The sequence below is a fragment of the Triturus cristatus genome, chromosome 3_1, assembly GCF_964204655.1.
Source record: "Triturus cristatus chromosome 3_1, aTriCri1.1, whole genome shotgun sequence".
NCBI classification, from domain to species: Eukaryota; Metazoa; Chordata; class Amphibia; order Caudata; family Salamandridae; genus Triturus; species Triturus cristatus.
The window spans coordinates 727,422,443-727,441,898 of record NC_140583.1 but is presented as its reverse complement, the minus strand read 5'-3'; the positions used below and the strand labels follow the sequence as shown (position 1 = coordinate 727,441,898).

Below are 19,456 nucleotides of genomic sequence, written 5' to 3'. Positions count from 1 at the left end.
AACAAACCATTGTATGCCTTTTGACATGTGTAAAAAGTTATATTGAATCTGTTTTACCTAATCATGTAAAGCGCTCTGATACTCTTGGGTCCAGCCAGCGCTATATAAAACCTTTAAAATAAATAAGGGTCCTGATGTACCCAGATACCCAAATACTCTACTGCGTCAGTAGACCACATCAACAGATAATCCAAGCTAGGAGGGGTCGTTATCGATGTCAAAGGTATTATCACAGACTTCCCATTAATGGTTAGACCTGAGAACAGGCCAAATCTTATACATTTGCGCAGCAAGGGGGCCAAATATCGCGGAGGCTCTGAAAGAAAAAAAGAAAAAAAACCAGGTCGTCGGCATAAAGAGATGCGGTGTATGAAATTAGTGCTGTCTCCCTGTGCCGCTGATGTATTATGCAAGCCAGAGGGTCCAGCATGAGAGAACAGCAGCGGTGATAGGGGGCATCCCTGCTGAGTGCCTGTCAATCTTAAATGGCTCCAAGGTTAGACCACCCACATGCACTCATGATGAGGGGTCAGAGTATAATAGATGCACCCAGTTAATAAAAATCTCAGGAAACCTCATGTGTTGCAGGATTTGAAACATGTAACTCCATTCAATGGAGTGGAATGCTTTTGCTGCATCCAACATCACAGCAGCTGCGGGGAGAGCAGGGTCTAACACATGAAACATTGTGAAGATAGTAAGTTATGGGACGTGGATATTTCTAGTATGGCTGCCCAAAGCTATCAAGATTAAGGTTTAAGCTGTTTGAATAAAAGGAGAACTTTGAACAAAACTGGACACGGATTGAGTATTTTTCAATGTTCTTGTGGTGCACCTTTGCTTAGTTTTTACTGTGATAATCCTGTATTGGATTGCATCGTGGCAGCGGGTGCATTGTCAGTGTGCACACAGATCTTTAGCTACTCCCAGTAGATGGACATATTAGAATAGGGATAGTGCGTCAGGTGCTGTGCCCTGTAGGGTTCCACTGTCTAACCTGGTCTTTGAAAGATCAAGCCAGATTTGTCTGGTAAATCAGAAAGGGCATTAATGGCTGGAGTCCAACATTTTAGCTAGTATTTTTGCATACAAATGAATCAAGGATAAAGGGCAGTAGGACTCACAAAAAGAGTTGCAGCACTATCCACAGAGCCTGCATACATTTTTTTTTAAGTATTGACCCATTTCTTTCCCGATCGCGTCAGCATAGGTGGGGTACAAGAAGTCCTCCGTGCGGGATAGAGGTAAACTAGTGATGAATGTTGGTGGGGCTAGTGAAAACGAGCCTAACCAGGAACGGTGCCTGGTACACTGTTCAAGAGGTAACATCTATCAACCCAGCGTGATTGTAATGTGATTAATGTTGCAGCAGTAAGAATGTCCATAAACTTGCAATCCTGATGCACTGCATTGGCAGCCCAACTAAATCAGCTAATCACAGACTGCCCCCAGCTATGGGTACATGCTAAGCGCCCGGGCGAGTATATGGCATGGCTTGGTCCCACCACAGACGCTGCACAAAGTTCTGCCAATAGACCGGCGGGGGCTGCGCGCAAGCAACCAGGCTCCGTCCAAGCCGGGGATGCAGACCACACAATAGCGCCCCCACTGTATGACCCACGCCTCCTTCAGAGACAGACCTCGCAGGGTGCAAGAAGCTGCAGGGGACTCCGGCAGGTAAGTTGATATCCAGGCTCTGGTCTCTGCAGTCACGCCCACCTCCAGATGTCCCTCTGGTGTTCAGCAGTCAGAGTGCCTCCTGCAAGACCCCCATGCCAGCTTGTAGGCCCACACAGTGTTCACGCCTTCAATCAGGTCCCGCTATGATCCGGGAGGGAGGCTGCGAGGAGCACAGGCACTGCTGCCCCGCCTGCTGAACAGTCCACACCTTGAACCCGGAGACCCACAGCAGGCCTGCGGGCAACACTGGAGCTTGCAGCACTCAAGTAATGGGCAGCAGATTCAGGCCTGCACCTCGCCACTCACATCTATTCAGCTCTGGTCCCCTCTGTAATGCACGGTCGGGCCCCTCCGCAAGAACACTCTGCCAGCAACTGAACATACCACAGCAGAGTCTCATACCGCCGGCCTCCGGGATTCAGAGTGACAGGGCCTCTCCTGCAGCCGCCATGTTCTTATGGTGCCGCTGAACAGTCAGCGGGATTAAAGGACACCAGGGGCACAGTTACCCCAGTGAAGCTGCCAGTATCGAGACAAGATGCTGCACAATTTTAATCTGGGATGGCATCCAGGGAGAAGGACAATGACAAATTTAGCAAGTCGGCTGGCGGAGCACTGCCATCTTGCCATGGGCCTTGTAGCGCCCCCCCCCCCCCCCCCGGTAGAGGATACTAGAGAGTGTTCTATTAATAAATACACATCTGAGTGGTTCTCCTTTCATTTAGTGACTACAGGAGGGGATATTCTGTTAAAACAAGCTGCTTAACATTCCTTCAAAATTAAGCCTGAAGGCTGCTCTCCACAGCTACCACTGGGATAGCTTTCTAAAGATTCTTTGACCTCATACATAAGGGTCATTTGGACTGGTGCAAGGTGCCCATTTTAAATTGGAGGACAGCATCTGCCAGGCTAACATCACAATTGTGGCCAGGTTTCCTCTAGGGACCCAGATGCTTATTTCTCAACACTGGAGCAACTCTGAAGAGAGGGTATCTGGACTGTTCCCCTCGACTTGCCAAGGTTCGACTGGCCTGCCCCTTCAGAACTGGAGACCTCAAAGGGACTGAAGACTGGTGTAGTCCCTGTAGAGTTGTGATGCTTAGACTGCCCTGGAGCCCACCTATAGCAGATTGGTTTTATTTTGAATTGTTTGACAGGCTTAACCGGTTGATTCTACGGTCCAGAAATATAGCAAATGGTCCGGAAAACTGACTAAGAGGAAAAAAGACATTGAAGACGGAGGAATCCCTAGTTTTACTGCATATTCGGGTTACGGTGCAATACACTGCTCCCATTGATGATTTTGGGTTGGGCCATTTCATTTTGCTGCCATAAAAATAGAGGCACCTTTACTCTTCTTGCCAAGTGAAGACTTGCATCCGTCTAGTTATTTGACTTTCGCCATAATGACTACAATCACCAGCCATCCTGGGAGACCACAACAGACATTTACCTGTTGCTATCTCCTTCCTTTGGGATCATCCTATCTAAGTTGGTTCCTCTTCTTCCAGATAGTTGGTGGAAATATTGTTCTATCACAAACCGCATATACCTGGTTGCCGATCTTGCCATATGGGGTGGCCCTCATCTTATCTGGACCCTTTCTCCAAGGAATCCCAGTGGGAGATGCTTGCCTGATACACAGGAGTAAATTGGAGTATCACTCCGTGATGAGCGACTGATTCATACATCCATCATGGACTCATTACACGTGACATACATATTTTTTGCTCCGAGGAAGTTCCCTATGAGGGAATGATACGCGTTGGCTGGATGGTCTTAAATGCAATTCATTTTTAAGAATTTAATGAATAAAGAAGCTATTTTTCTACTTACATTGGTCTATTGGACTTGGAGCTGCGCACCCCCACTTGTTGCATTCTCTGATCTGGAGCACAGTAACGTCACTCAACGACTGACGCAGGGGTAGTTTGCACAGATAGGAACTGGCACGAGGTGCGGCAGAGGAGGTCAGTCGTTGCTTGTGATATTTGGTCCAGAACACTTGCTCATAACCACCAACAAGTCACTCATATGGCCTGGCTCATGCGGAAAACCTCTTCAATTCCGGGTCAACTTTGAAGCGGTTGTTGAAGGGGTCTCTGTAGTACCTTGCAACTCCATTAAGTGGAGTCAAATTGATGTAAATTTTATTTCCACCATTCCAGAGCTCATGAAGTATACCCGAAGGTGCAGAAAAAACAAAAAATACAATCTGAAGTGGGGCTTGGTGATACCTCACAAGTAATTTAAAACCAGAACTTCCACACTTCAAAGACAACTCAAAAACTTTCATGCTCAACACTAGATGGGAATGTGCAGAGCATCTGATGTACATACGAAAGCACTTGATATCAATACAAACGTAGAGCTTAATGTGAAGCTGAAACAAGCACTGTTTAGCATAAGGCAGGTGAAGGGAGATAATGGATAGTAAAAGTAGATGCAACCTCCTGAAGCATTTTTCATTAAATGGAATTAGTATAGAAGAATTGCAACAGAATAATCTGCTACAGATTTGGATAAAAAGGGAGTTTTTGCAGCATGAAGAAAGTGAACTTACCCAAGGATGTTTGAATGTAAAGTCATAAGTAAGTTCCAGGCAGATTACATTAGTTTTACAAAGGGTAAACTACTCTATAAGAAACATTGTCTTGGAGACATGCCTAAGGCAGTTCTCAAAGCTGAACGGTAAAAACATTTTTGGTAAAGGGCAGATGTGGTAGGGCAAAGCAAGGCTTTCCTTACCGCAATCATTTTTTCAAGCTTGACTGAATCAGCAGCGAACTTTCTAATGCCATCAGACAACTTCTCTACTGCCATTTGGTCCTCGTTGTGCAGCCAGCGGAAGAACTTCTCATCCAGATGGATTTTTGCCAAGTCTTTTTTCTGAGCTGTAAGAGAAAACCAAAGAAACCTAAATAAGTCCAAGCCAGCAAACAGGAGTACTTGAATACAAATGTTTCCAGATAAGTGTTGGTGGTGGGCACTGAAAACTAATATCAAATTTAATTGGCTGAACCACATGCTTATGGTGCAATTGCTATGATATCATTTATCTATTGAACAAGGCTATACAAATACCCTCGTGGAAGTTGGGCAGGTGGTTTGAAAAACCTAAATTAAATGCTAGTCCATTAATTTTATAAAGGAGCTAGAGTCAAGAGTCCTTTACATATCGGATCTCCACTTTATTCCACATTCACAACTATACAGATTTAAGTAGCGATAGGGCAACAATTGAGTGACAACTGTTGCAGTCATTCCAATTACTTGGAAAGTTATCAAAAGAGAGTCAGATTTTTTTTAAAAAAACTTTATTGGGTTTTTTCCATATGAAAATTTCATTATGACATGACTTTAAATCAACATGATCTTCCTATAGGTTCTACATATTAAACGTAGAGACCAGGATTGTAAACAGAGCAAATGTATTATGTCACAGCATGCTTCCATAGGTCATTGTGTAAACTGGTATGTGCATCAGTACTTACTATAACCCACAAACCTCCCCCCTCCCTTTACTATCCACCCCCACCCAGCTCTGGATGCATAATTCAATGTCTTGAATACTAGTCTCTTTCCGAACAACAAGTTTCCTTGTGGTGCAATGGATTGCTGTACTGCCCATATCCATTATTGCATAACTACATATAAACTCGGTACTACTTCGGTTTGTGTTTTTGGATCGTCTGGAATATAGTTGGGGATGGTACTTTTATGGACTTTAACATTACGTCCTAGTCCATGAAGACTAGGTTTTTATGTAGGCCACGGGCCTCCTCCCTATGCAGGGCTGCACTTCACCCCCCCCGGCCACCTGGTCAGTTCACAGTCATGTGCGTAGCGCAGGAGGCTTGGCTGACTTCCAGCGCATGGTAATAGACCTCTAAGCCACTATGAGCACCAAATCCAAAAAGCGCAACTGGACCGGATGTGTTTTCTAACATCTACAAATGCCTAATAGTCACTCCAATGCTGCGCACCCTATGGAAAGGCGTTACCTCCGTTACGCCTGACCGACCCCCCCCCCCCCCCCCCAGCAATACAAACTGTCATGATTAAAAATTTTTCCCCAAAGTACAATGGACCAGCCTACTGCAGAGCCAATATATTCTGCATATGCAGCCTCTCCATGCATAATTTTATTGCCAACGCGACAATTTTATTACCACAAAATGGTTGAAAAATCCAGCAATACAGCACGTCGCAACGTCTAGAAAGTAGACCACAATTTTATATTCATAGATTCTAAGCTTTTAGTACATCACTTTTTTTTTTAGATGTTAAAGTAACAATCTGCCACCTTGTCAGTTACTTCTAGCTCTGTTGAATTTTTATATCTGCCATTCATTCCATACTAGCAGGAATCCGATACTAAAAATATTTTTGCCCAGGCAAAGAATACATTAAATTTTTATATTTCACAGCCATTTCAAAACAATTAAATTTATCAAAATTTATTTTGGGACAGGGATGGACAGCTGTTGACCCTCATAAGTAGAAACTTCACTATGAGAAATCCACACACCAACATCGATACATCACTGGGCCCCATGAGGAGTGGAGCATAAAGCCGGACAAGCTCACCAGCAGTAAATGTGACAAGAATTCCAACCAGAGGAAGGAAATGTTCAGACTTGCGTGGATGCCAAATTCTACTTTACAAACAAGACGCATTTCGGGCAAAGTCGTGGCCTTTATTACATGTGAAATGGAATAGGACATATTTGGCTATTATCTGCAAAATGGTCAAGATTAGGCCCACTTTGGTTGCTTGTCTTACACGATCTTGATAACAAATTGCTCTTATGGGGAGTTTAGATTGTCCCTTGGCAACAGGACTTTTGATGCAGAGATTAAACGCCAATTGTACTAGCACCGAAAGATTAGAGGGCTTACTCGACAATGGCGAGGCGGGAGGGTCTGAGATTTAAGTCTGTGCCATGCTTTGATCTGTGGCTACTTGACAGATTGTAATCAGGCGCCTACCATTCTTTTCTGGCTCCAAAACCTCGTCCCAGATGTTCATTTGCAGAAGAGACCTTGCACCACCTCGAAGGGCAACTGCCTCTTGGCACAAGGCAGGCACAGTGGAGCTCGTCCACCCAGACATTCAATTAACTCTCCAGGTGAATCACCAACAGGAAGATTCCCTGTTGGTCCAGCCGTTTTTAGAAGCTCAAGGAACAGGCCCCATTACCTTCATTCCGCCATGTTTTTTGCAGTACCACATAACTGTGGTGTGGTCCATGAGCACCTGTACCAGCCACCTCCCCTTACTAGATTGAAGGAAGTCGATAGTTGAAGTATTGACTCCTCTGGAGACAAGAAGCTACGGAACTCTCAAATCGCTGCCTCAACTCCGATGCAATGCATCAGTTATCGCGGTCTGCTATGGGTAGGTAAGATAGTGGGATCTACTACTGACCCCAGTCATGTTACAGTAACAAAGAATATTTTTGCAGTTCTCAAAATCTGGGTGTGGTCAGAAAGATCCCCTTTAGGATGCCTGTCCCCCACCCCCAGATTTAGATCCCACTGCAGAGCCTGCACATGCCACCAGCCATACTCTACCAGTAGGATACAGGAGGCCATCAGTCCCAATAGCTTTAGAGTCAACCTCACTGAAATCCAGGATTGGGGCTGAAAGATCAGGATCATAGCCTGAATGTTCTGACTTTCCCAGAGAAAGGCACAACATGGCTCAGATGAAAGGGGGGATGTCTAAACAAGCATTAGCATAGCCAATAGGTCTCACCTTTGGGGCCTTCGTGTTTAGGCAGAGCTATTGACTTTGCCAATGTCTTTAAGCTGTGCTGTAGAGAAGTGCGGCTGCTGTGCAGCATGCTGAAAAGTTGTAATAAAGTGCCAGAAGCATGTGCATATATGACCAAGGCAGCATTATGTCCAACAGAATGACCATATTAAAAAAAATGTATGTACAATAAAAAAAATCCTAATTTCTTTTGTTCTTGCAATGCTTGTTAAAGTGTTTAGGGGGCATAAACAATTGGAGGTTGAAGGTTGTGAACTAGTACCTGTATTATAACACTAGCAGCGGCCAGACGCTAGGATAGAAACAGATGGCTGATTCAGCGAGCAGGAGGAGGTCTTGCTGAGTGATGTTGAGGTGGTAGTGGTGGTGACTGGTGCTGAGACGATGCGGTGGTGGCGGTGTACTATTGCAAAGGTGGCACTGAGTGATGCTGTGGTGTCTGAGCGAGGGGGTAGAAGAGGTAGGGATATATAGGCAAATGAAAAGTAAGCTATCGACTTCAGGAATGTGAAAGAAAACTCCTGTATCTTGAAAGATAATGACGAGAGACATGGCGCCTCTGCTCGTAAGCACGTGCTGGTAACTTCAAGCTCTAGGCCAGTGGTAACATTTTCTGAAGCCCTTACTAAGTCTCGCCAGAGCAGTGCATGCGCTGGCTTAGGCGAAACCTTAAAAACATTTTTTTAAGGAGGAGTCCCGTGTGACTGACACATTGATCATGAACCCCACAAAAATGACTGTTGGCCACCTCAAATGACAGTGTACCTTTAATTACCTAAAGAACACCTGCCTTCAACACCCAGTCAGATACCAAAGGGGATGATGGACGGAGCGCTTGAGCAAATCAAACACTGACCCCCAGTCAACTGATTTGGGTTTAATCCACCATCATTCTTTAGCTCACTCCACCCCAGTTCAGACATGGCCATATGCAAATCAGTTTGACCGTGTGCCTCATGGGACCAGTCCGAACTGCCAAGCCAGGTCTCCCCTGGACCGGAAACAAGCATCCTGGGACCGGTTTCAGGTTCATAACCATCAGCCAGGCTATCTTGAATCCAGTGGCAAAGGGAGTAAGGTACCCACCTCTGGGCATACCCTGCCAACTTAGGGCAAACAAAGCGATACCAAAGGGGATGTTGAGGCACAGGGTCAAGACTGATTTGCACATGGCCAGGTCTAAACTGGGGTGGGATGGTGAGCAAAAGAAAGATGGATTTAACTCAGATCTCTGGACTGGGGTGAAGGTTTAGATTGGTTCTGCATTCCGGCCATCAATTGTGATTCTTTTGCTTCAACACCCAGTTATCAAGGTGGGGGGCATCTCTTACCTCTAAAAGTGTGCTTCCACCATCACTTTTGCAAACAGCAGAGGGGTACTTGTTAGACCAAAAAGGAAGTACAGAGACTTGAACATGCTCCTGTCCCACCACTCACTGCAGGTCAGCCAGCAGGAGGAGGGATATGTAAATAGTTGTCCTGCAGGCCCAACTCCAACATGGTCTTCAGGGTTGCGAGCAAACCAGAAATAGGGCCAGGTGAGCATTTTGAACTACTTTCCAGAGGAAGACATTGAAAGGGCGCAGGTGTAAAGCAGGCCTCAATCTTTCTTGGGAACCAGAAAGCAGTGGGAACAACTGACTTGCTTCTGGCACAGGCACCCTCAAGAGCCCCTATGGCCAAATGGGGTTTACACTTCCTGCTGCAAAATAGAGCTGATCCTCCAAGTCGTTGGGTGGATGTTGTAAGGTGCGGGGTGCAAGAACAGAGGGCATAGTGCATCAATTTCTCGCATATGGCATTGATTTGGCAGCACTCCCGAGCAGGTGGTGACTGCAGCAGCAGAATTGTATTTTAAGATCAGACTAAATGGATGGATTTGCATTACTACTTGAAAACAAAGCGTATTTAAAAAACATAATCAGCCCCTTGTGCTGCGTACTGCTGAATGCTAGATCACTGGTTAAATAGTACAAAGTGCGCACTGTTCTTTGAACAGAATGTAAAATTGACATTACATAATCAGGGTCGGATAAATACTCAGGGCAGGACCTGGCCAAAGCCACATCTCAGAGGTTCGTGTTTCACTCAAGATACGATTGCTCAGGAGAGGGGGTGGGGGATAGGTCTGACGGTCATAGCTCATAACTCTCTTCAGCCCTCTTTCCAAACAGCATCCAACACAGCTTGTGAAGCACTCTTTGTTCAGCTTTTGCACTTTGCATCAATGTCTTCAAGGGGATTCTTCTCCAACACCCTTGGCCCAAAAGGCAGCTTTCTAGAGTGTTGGTTCTTGGAGGATGGGCTCTGCTCTGACTCCTTCACGATTCTTGGGGACTAACTTCCATTTGGAATCACTCACTGAGCCAGACACTTTATTTGGGAGAGGTGAAGAATAGTGGGGAACTCTGGCAACTCTAAGAAGGCCAGACTCCCGTAGCAGGAGACACCTTAGATGGGATGTTTACCAACACTAATCTCACTTGTACAGAGGTGTTACCCTCGGCTTGGACAGACCAGGTCACCATTCAGTTTGAATTGAAATCTCCTAACCCCCCCCCCCCCCCACCAAAAAAAAGATACTAACAAGAGCATGGAAGAATACCAGAGGTCCTGAGTTAAGAGACCTACTCAAAACAACAGCTTTGTTTCCATCAGAAATAGAGGCCACAACAGTTTATATGGAGTGGATAGATACAGCGTGCAATAAACTAGCCCCAGCGAATCTATGGACCCCTAAGCTTTCAGCCATCAGCTCCCTGGTTTTCTGAAGAACTGAGGAAGCAAAAATATGCCTGCAAATGCTTAGAGTGCGCTTGGAGAAACACTGACAGAGTGGCATATAGAGTCTTGACCTCTAAATTTAGAAGAAAAAAAAAGAGAAAAAAAAAAAGACTAACACTAAAAGGAATTTTTTTCCTAGAGCAAAAAACTCAGGCAAAATCTTCCAAAGATTTATTCAAAACAGTAACCAAACTGACCACCCCTGATGCACCTAAAAATCAGAGCAGCCCTGAACTGTGAGCATATAGCCACTTTCTTCCAGCAGAAAGTGGAAGTCCTCTTTTTCTCATAAGCTCTCCCAGACAGGAAGTCAGGTGTTATGGCTGTTCAGGCTCCTAGTATAACCCAGACAACCTACTTTAGACTGTTTCTCACCCATGGAGGAGCAGGACTCCATTGGTCTCCTGGCCTCCATTCTATCGAGATCACCATGACCCATGCCCAGTATCCGTGATCAAACTAGTCCCAGAACTTGCACTTACCCAACTGTTTAACGCAATGCTAGAGTCTGGCCAGTTTCCCAAAAGATGGAAAACTGCACCCATTCTTCCGCTGCTTAAACAAAATCTTCATTCTAAGACCAATCTCTTGTCTCCCCCTACTGGCCAAAATAGTAATGAACTCAACTCAGCAAGTTCCTCCAAATAAATATTAGATTTAATGCAATGTGGATTCAGAACAGAGCACAGAGCTGGCCTTGATAAAATCCACAGAGGAAGTGAGGAGCCTAGGATCAGGGCGGTTATGCAGCTATGATTATGTTCGATCTCTCGTCAGCCTTCGATATGGTCAATTATGACATTTTGATGTACAGTCTATCGGAAGGTGGGGTACAAGGCAACGACTGGAATCTCCTTAAATCTTTCCTCACAGAAAGAATACAAATTGTGGACTTCATACTCAAAACCCTTTCGTGTGGAGTACCACAGGGCTCGCGCCTAAGCCCCCACTTTTTTTAAAAATCTTTATTGAATTTATGCAATATATACAACATGGGTACATTTCCATCAGGTCACTAACAGAGCACAGCAAGACAAATCATACAGAGAAAGAAGTATGAAAGGAGGAATTTATGGTGAGGGGGGACTATCACTGTCAGGATTTTCTGGTGGGGCACATATGTAACCACGGTATGCGTTCCAGGGAGACCAAATACTGGCCCACTTTTGGGGCCCCCCCCCCACTTTAATATTTACGTTACACCTCTGGCAGCCTTGAGATAATTTGGGTTCCAGCAGACATATGCAGATATCCAGATAGTGATGTCACAATGGCCGGGGCAGGAGGCCGAGACAGGAAAAAGATTTCACAACTGCATGAAAGCAGCCTGTTTGCGGATGACTACGAACTGTTTGCAAGATCAACTCCAACAAAACTGAGGTCTTTTTTGGGAACAATTCCAATTTCTGGGTGCCAGACTGGTGGGCTGAAGAATAGGGAACCACCCTGTACCAACAAAAAGCAAAGAATAATATAGATGACAAGAAGCTTACCTTTGGAGGAATCCGGTAAATGCGGATCTCAGGTAGTTCATCTTCAGAATGATAAGGAAGGTACTGCCATTCTTACTAGCGAATAGCCACAGGACAGTGGTTACGTCCCTTATCCTGTCAGGTTGGACTACTGCAATAGTCTACATCTTAATATACAAAGGAAGCATCTAAATAGGCTACAACTTGTGCAAAATGCGGCAGCCAGATTACTGACGGGGCAACCAAATTTGCCAGAGGTAAAAAAGAAATAGTTACACTGGTTCCCAGTTAAACGGATTCAATGCAAAGCCCTGTGCACGGTTTAAGGCCCTCCAAGGAGCTGGCCCCGACCATCTGAAACAGCATTTGATGGTACATTCCAAAAAGGGCCCTCTGTTCAATGGGAGCAAAAGGAGTTAAAAAGCTAGCTGGGGTGGCAGAAGCTTCATTACAGGGGCAGCAAGGGCCGGGAACAAACTTCCTTTTCATCCCAGGAACACTACCGAGCTCATTAATTTCAGGAAGAGATTGAAAACATGGCTTTTCACCCATTGGGCACTACACACCTCAGCAATCGATCGGCAGTGACCAGCGCCAGGACACCCCCAGGGTAATCACTGCGCATAAGAAATCAAATTAACATAACATCCACAGCATCCTAATATGTAGATATGAAACTGTACTTCATAGGCACTAGAGTGTCTTTTCTATAGGTCAGGTTTGCTCACCTACTAGAGCACTGAGTCTGCACTTATTTCTGTGACAGACTCCTGCATATGAACTGTGCAATATATTCTAGTGACAGTAACCTCAATCCCATATATTCTTTAAATCTCAACAAGTCATTACTGGGACACAGAGATACTGGAACGGAAAGCGGACGATCCCCGTCCAAGTGGGCCAGGCGTAAAATGGAAAAGTCTATGTCACAAAGTGCTCTTTCCCAATGGCTGGCCACCGTTTAGCATAAACTGTGACACCGGCCAATGGGAAAGAGGGGCAGGGCTTGAAGCCCTTTACAGAATTCCCTCTAAATCATTCAATCTCGCCAGCGAGACTGCACATGTGCATAGCCCACGGCAGCAAAGACCTAAAAATGGTCTTAAATTAAATTCAGCTAAGACAGAGGTGATGCTTTTTGGGCACAACAATCTTCTGGACCCCCTCGTGATGGCCTAAAGATATGGTGACCCTTCCCATACCAAAGGAGGGAGTCAGGAACGAGTCTTTTTGGACAATAAATCATAAAACCAGGTCAATGCAGTTATTTTTTTTTTAAATAAAAAAATCTGAGCCCCTCTTGACCTTCTGAAAACAGCTGTCATTGCTTTAGTACTTTCATGTATTGACTATTGCAATGGCCTTCATCTGAGCCTCCAAGTTACTATGCAGAAATTACAAACTGTACAGAATTCTGCAGCTAGAATGCTTAATTACCCAAAATTCACTCTACCTCTGCACTGAATGACCTCCAGTGAAAGAGTGAACTTTTAGGTCTTTATGTAGTGCTTACAAGGCATTAACTGGCATAGATACTTCTGCCTGAAAAAGTCGGTTGGTATATCCCCAATAGACCTCTTCACTCTAGCCTGGAAAAAACAATTGATATACCATAGACTGGCTACTTGGGGTGGCAGAAGCTTTGTGAAAGACACCGCACTACTCTGAAAGGCACTCTTGACCCCCCCCCCCCCCCAAAAGCCCCCACTCCTCGTGTGGAGGAGAAAATGTTAAAAACTTTACTGCAAATATGCTCTTTACCATGCTGTTATTTTTGCATCAGGTATCAAGAGGTCCATAAACGCCAAAATCAAGGTATAATCATATGTGATCTGCTTGGCAATGCAGACAGTTCATCCACCCTGGCATTCAAAGATTCCACCAGATGGTTGAATATCTGGGAGATGGCCCTGATGGCTCAGCCAGTATTAAAGTCAGTCTCTTGCCACAGGATCCACGACCCCACTCCACCCAATCTGGTACAATACCACAAAGCGTTGGTGTGTTCATTGAGGACCTCCACCACTTCACCCTTTATAGGTGGGAGGAAGGCCCTCAATGCCAGGTGATTTACCCGCAAGTGCAAACTGATGTGGAGGCAGGACTACCATAGACCAGAGTCTATGGATCTTCACCTCAGAGGACATGGTCATGGAAAAACACATTGTTGCTAAGATGGCAATCAGCTGTGGGCAGGAGAGAGGCTGCCACCAGGCCAATTACGGTCTAATAGCCACCACAGCAGTTATTTTCCAGACTCCTTCCACAAAGAGACTGAATTAGAGAGGTTCCCTTGGTGTGGAGTCGGAGACTCCAGATTCCAATGCACAGTCCTCATGTGCCACCTTGCATTGTCCTTTAGCAGGCTGCACAGTCCAGAAAGCCTTCGAGCCACTCACTGAGATCTAGGCCCATTGCTGAAGCATCAGGACCATATCCTGAACGTCCTAGACTTGGTGATGAGAAGGCTTGAAAATTGCTCAATATATAACGGGTTGCCTGCAACAGGCTTTTACCGTTTCAACTCTTGGCATCACAACTATGAAATACATTTTTTATTTACTTAAATTCTCAGCTGTGCATTTCACCACACTTCATAACTTCGGTAGAAATGTAACCTATGTCTTTGCCAGAGTTTCCCTAGGAAAGGGTACTCTTCCACCACATGAAGCTTGACTTTGTGATGATCGGCTGAACTTTGTATTCACAGCATGATATTCTGTAATGTCACCAGAAGGAGAGGCCTTGGCAGGGTATTTTTTTCAAACTACGGTCTTGAGGATCTACTTTACAGTACTCTCATGGTTAAAGTTCTATCCTGAGGTGGCACTGTCAATATAGGGGTTTGATCATGGCAAATATGATCAGAGTCAGTACGGAAGGGATGCCTGGAAATGGAGGGAATGCAAAGGTCTATGACTACCATTACATGACAGCAATAAGCAAAGCATGTGACATACAGCACCAAATGCTTCAAACCAATAGTTGCTAGCTGCAGCCAATTAACTTATGGTGAAGGGCGTTTGAGGAAGTTGGAGCAAATAACTGTTGCAGAACAGGGCTAGTGGCTAGGTCCCTACATTTTTGGTATGGGTCACTTTAACTCCAATATACTTCTCAAATGTGAATCTTCTCTTATGGAAATGGACGATGTGAGCCCACTCCAATACAGATTTTGGCTGCAAGGGTAGCTGGTCAGTGCCTCATGGCAGAGTTGGAGTGAGTTTACAGTGAGGCCGAGCACCGTTGGCTGAGGCTTCTCTGAAGCCAGCGCAAGAGCCTGCAGCAGGGCAATCACTGTGCCCAGACCCAAAGGTTGATGCCTACAGAGAGGTTTCAGGGCTTGACCACCAACTCCCTTGAAACCAATGTTCGACCTCTAGCCAATACTTTGAGGTCAAATTATGGAAGGTCGATCCTCTAGTTTCGTTATGGAAGATCTGGGTGTAGTCTGCACAGGTCCCAGGTTTTATCTTGCAATCAAATAGGCTCTTGCTGGACATTGAGCCTTAGAGAGGATTTTGGGGCTCCACAACTAGTGTTCTGCTGGAATGCTGCATAGGCATTTGCCATTGTAATCAACTCCTTGGAGCAGAGAGCAGCTGGCAGCTCAGCGGGGTGAAAAGGCAACATGCAAGCATCTATGCCCCACCATTAAATTACGGCAGGAGTATCCAGAGCATGTAATCCAAGCAGAAGCTACAAACATGTACTTGCAGTTAACTGGCTTATTCAGCATTTTTTATAGGTTTGCATTCTTAAGTGACTCATGTTATACCAAACTCTGGCAAGGTGGGAGTGGTGCCACACTAGACTGAAAAAGGGTTCGAAAAGACAGTTGTCCTCATAGCTTTTCTCAAGAAGGACACCCTCTGTCATAGGGACTCTGCAATCAGCCAATGCCTAGCAAAAAGTACTCCTGTACGAGGCAGAATCACCCACTTTGATGTAGAATGCATCTTTGAGCCCTGCATGGATATTCATCTGCCATGTTATCTCCACTCTACAAAGGTTATATTCAGTTTACAGGGGGATGGGAGGGAATGCAAGGCCTCTTTGGGGGTGGGGGTTTGAGGGAGGGAAAAGCCACACCACTCCGGATGTTGCAAGCAGGTGGAATTTAAGGAGGGAAGATACACGAGTGAAGCTATATCCTGACAAAGTAAAAGGTTCTCTATATCAAATGCTCTGGACTCTAATATCTAAAAGAAACTACAGAAACCTGAGGCCTCTCCTGATGTATCTGCAAGGGATGCAAATTCTATGTATTGGATCACTGGCAAAAGGTTCGAAACTATACACATTCCCTAGCAGTTATGGGAAACATTCTACCATCAACCACTAAAGACAGCAGCGAGCAGGTTCAGCAGCTAGCCAGATACAGGAATACAAGAACTGACATCTGAACATGAGCAGCAATCACTACTATCATGATCATCCGAGGCTGACTGGGTACAGTAAACTGAAATTACTTGCGACGCACCTAGAACACAGGTAACACCTGTGGGACTGCAGGACAGGTAAATGAAAATAAGCCTCCAGTAGGTTCAAAGACCTTATCCAGTCTTCCAATCCCGAGCAGATACATGTAGGTCAAGTGAGAATTCTGTAGGTCAAGTGAGAATTCTGACTATATCCTTCTGCTAAAACAGTTCTGAGATTGGAGGTTCATGAAAGGGCTGAGGGGCCCAATCTTTCAGAAGTGGCATCAACATCCCTCCTTTGAATCGGGTACCCTTTCTGGGGCAACCTTGGAGAGCAAGTTCTATAGCAGGATGGACAAATTCTCTGAAATAATTTGTTGCAAGATGAATATTGGATGGGGAGGAGAGAAAGGCAGGGTGTAACCTATATGGAAAATTTGCAAGACCAATAGGTAGGTTGTAATGGATTGCCAATCCGGAGAATATGCTAAACCCTGCCCCTGCCCCTACCCCTACTAGTTGAGCATGAAATCGCTGTAGACAACTAAAGTAGTCTGTTGGGTCTTAACAGGAATAGGAAGCAGAGGCCTGGTGCCCCTACTGGATCAGAGTCCTTAAAGGACTGATCAGCTTGTTGCAAAACCGGCTAGGAAGGCGGTCTCAGTCTATACTCCAGATCTCCAGAAATCCCCTATATTTCCAGAACTGGTTTGGAAATAGTATGAAGGGGGGGGGGGGGGGGGGGGTCAACAGCCTCAAAGAGTAAGCTATAGCGTTCTGATGTTTAAAAGCATGGCAAAGTGAATTCACCTTCTGCCAGACAGGATAAAACCCTTCAAAGGTTATGTCCACTAGCAAATCATGTACATCGCTGTGCATTCTTGTGGGCCTCATCCAGGTATGTCTAGGTAGGACAAAACTTGCTGGGACTGCACTGTGAATCCAGTCTGTGGTAGCCAAACTGGCACAAAGTAACATACTTTACCAAGTCCTACCAGTCATGTACCCATTGGGGCCAGAGAAGCCCCAACATCCTCCAGGACTGCCAGAAATATATTGCTTGCCATGTCTTTGAAGGATTGCATAGACTTGCTCAACAGGAGGTATTTATGGTTTGCAGCACTAACCTGCAGAAGAAAACGTTTTCTGCAAAATGCAATCTTTTTGGATTATCCATCAGTAGATTAGTTGAAAATGAATTTGGATTCACCTTACTGGTCAACTCTGGAGTAGGATGCTTGATGAAAGCCTGAATCACACTTGCGTCTAGCCACCTGCTGGCTCAGTAGTGCGCAAAAATAGTTTCAACGAAGTAGCCATCAAAGTATCTTTGAGGGGCATCACTGAATGGGAGAAACTGCTCAGAAGTTTAAGACTAGAATTTATCAAAAAAGTGTTAATCTTAATGGGCAGCTACAATTCTAGAACCTAATCTGCCCTCCGAACTACCACTGCAAACGAGGCACTTGTTTCTGCTTGGTGGTCCATTTAGAGTCAAGCACGGTCTTTTATTAAATATATTTTTAAGGGGTGTGCTGGTGAAAACATGCCAAATGCAGAAAAAACGACAGTCATGATACATTAAAAATAATGAACAGGTGGATGTTGGCTCACAAGCGATGATTGTAAGCAATATCAGAAATAAATGTGGCATGGTTTGAATTTTATGTCTCAGGATGTTCAGTGTGAATTGAATCAGTTGGAAGAGCTGAACTTCAGCATCACAGGCGTTCTACAAGACAGATATTATGTAGAGGGGGAGTAAAGAAAACCTCTGCATTCAACAGGGGAGTTGGGGCATATAGAAGGTAAGAAACAAGGGAGAAGGCAGCACTGAATCGATAAGTGACTATATGGAAGAAAGGAGGGAGACTTGGGCTTTCAGTTGCCAGAGGTGGGGTGTGAAGGCAGCAGCTGAAAGGATAGGCTGAACACACCCCTTGGTGCCACTGGAGGAAGGGTGGGCAGCAGGGGAGCCGTGAAGTCGATGGGAGGTAAGGGACAGGAACATCCATGGCTAGATATATCTGAGGGGGCCGGGTATAGTCTAACCAGATCGTTAAATAGGGTCTCCAATGTGTAGAGAGCAGACCCTCTGCCAATCTTGCACGTCTGTGGGTTTTGTGTGCCTACACTAGGATTCTTCCTCCGAGGGAGATACTCCGGTCTGTGGACTCCCAGGAGTTCAGTGAAGCAAATTCTGCGATAGTGGCCAGGGTGGTGTGCATGGCATGCCAGTAGCTGGCAATATTGGGGCAGGACCAGATCATATGTTGAAGGGCAAACACTGTCCCATCAGAATATAGAGCGCAGACAAATGTTTCTGCTGGAAGCTCCAAGGCATCTTTTACATTACATCATGTCTAACCATCCAGAGTTTGAAGTGCCTTTTCTGCTACATCCTTCGTGTTTGGCAAAAATATTTTCAAACAATTGGTTCATTTAAATGAACTACAGATGGAATGTTCAAATGAAAAGGGGAATTGTTGCCAAAATAACTCCCATGCTTGAATGGCTTTAACCCCTTCCCCTGCAGGAGTAATTCTGCTCGTCACGACCCCGCCCACTCATTAATTCTCCAGCACAGGCAGGGAATCAATCGCGCGTGGGCAGGCCGCTATGACGAGCTGAGCTCATCATGAGCACTCAACCAGTTAATCATTAAAGCTTGCATTTCACATCATCGTTGACGCCAACAAGGAGATAAGTGCCAGTTTCCCGGAAAGAAATGTCACTTCTGCTTTAAGGGACTGGAATGGGCTCCTCATTAATTGAAAGAGTGCTGTATTTAATGGTCATGGGAGAATGCTAGATTGTAGGGTAGCAAAAAAAAAAAGCCACCCACAACACATGGAATTGCTCTTCCTCCCTCATGGATTTCCCTCTTTCACTTAGACCTGGTCACAACAATCATCTTCTAAAATAATGAATGAGTCAGTTTCATGATCCTTTAGTCCCAATGCGCAGGTCTTTGATACTTATTGCAGTACATTCTCCTCACCTCTAATATAGCGAGTAGATATGAAACTGGCTCCCAAAAAGAATTGGCTACTTTCATCTGTAATTAAAACCCATGAACACTTACACCACATTTGTTCCCAGTCTCCTCTAGTGTCCCCAGTTTCCTAAAAAAACACTTACTAGTAATGTTGATGAACTGGTGCCGAATCTCAACTAGGCCCATTTCTCCCTCCCTCCACACAAAACAGCTGGATTGCTAAAGGGACTGGGCATTACATCCAGAGGCAGAGACTGTAGCCTTCTCCCATGAATCCCAGAGCCTTGGATCCTGTAGTCAGGCCAAAGTAAGTTAGCCC

At 45.2% G+C, this 19,456-nt stretch overlaps 1 protein-coding gene across 1 annotated transcript in view; it reads right to left on the bottom strand.

Annotated features, from left to right (window-relative positions):
- TALDO1 (transaldolase 1) overlaps positions 1–19,456 on the bottom strand; it is a 60,033-nt gene that overhangs the window by 19,355 nt on the left and 21,222 nt on the right. The window contains exon 7 of the mRNA XM_085644864.1: positions 4,429–4,574. Within this exon, the coding sequence (XP_085500990.1) occupies positions 4,429–4,574 (146 nt within the window). The remainder of the gene's footprint in view (positions 1–4,428; positions 4,575–19,456) is intronic.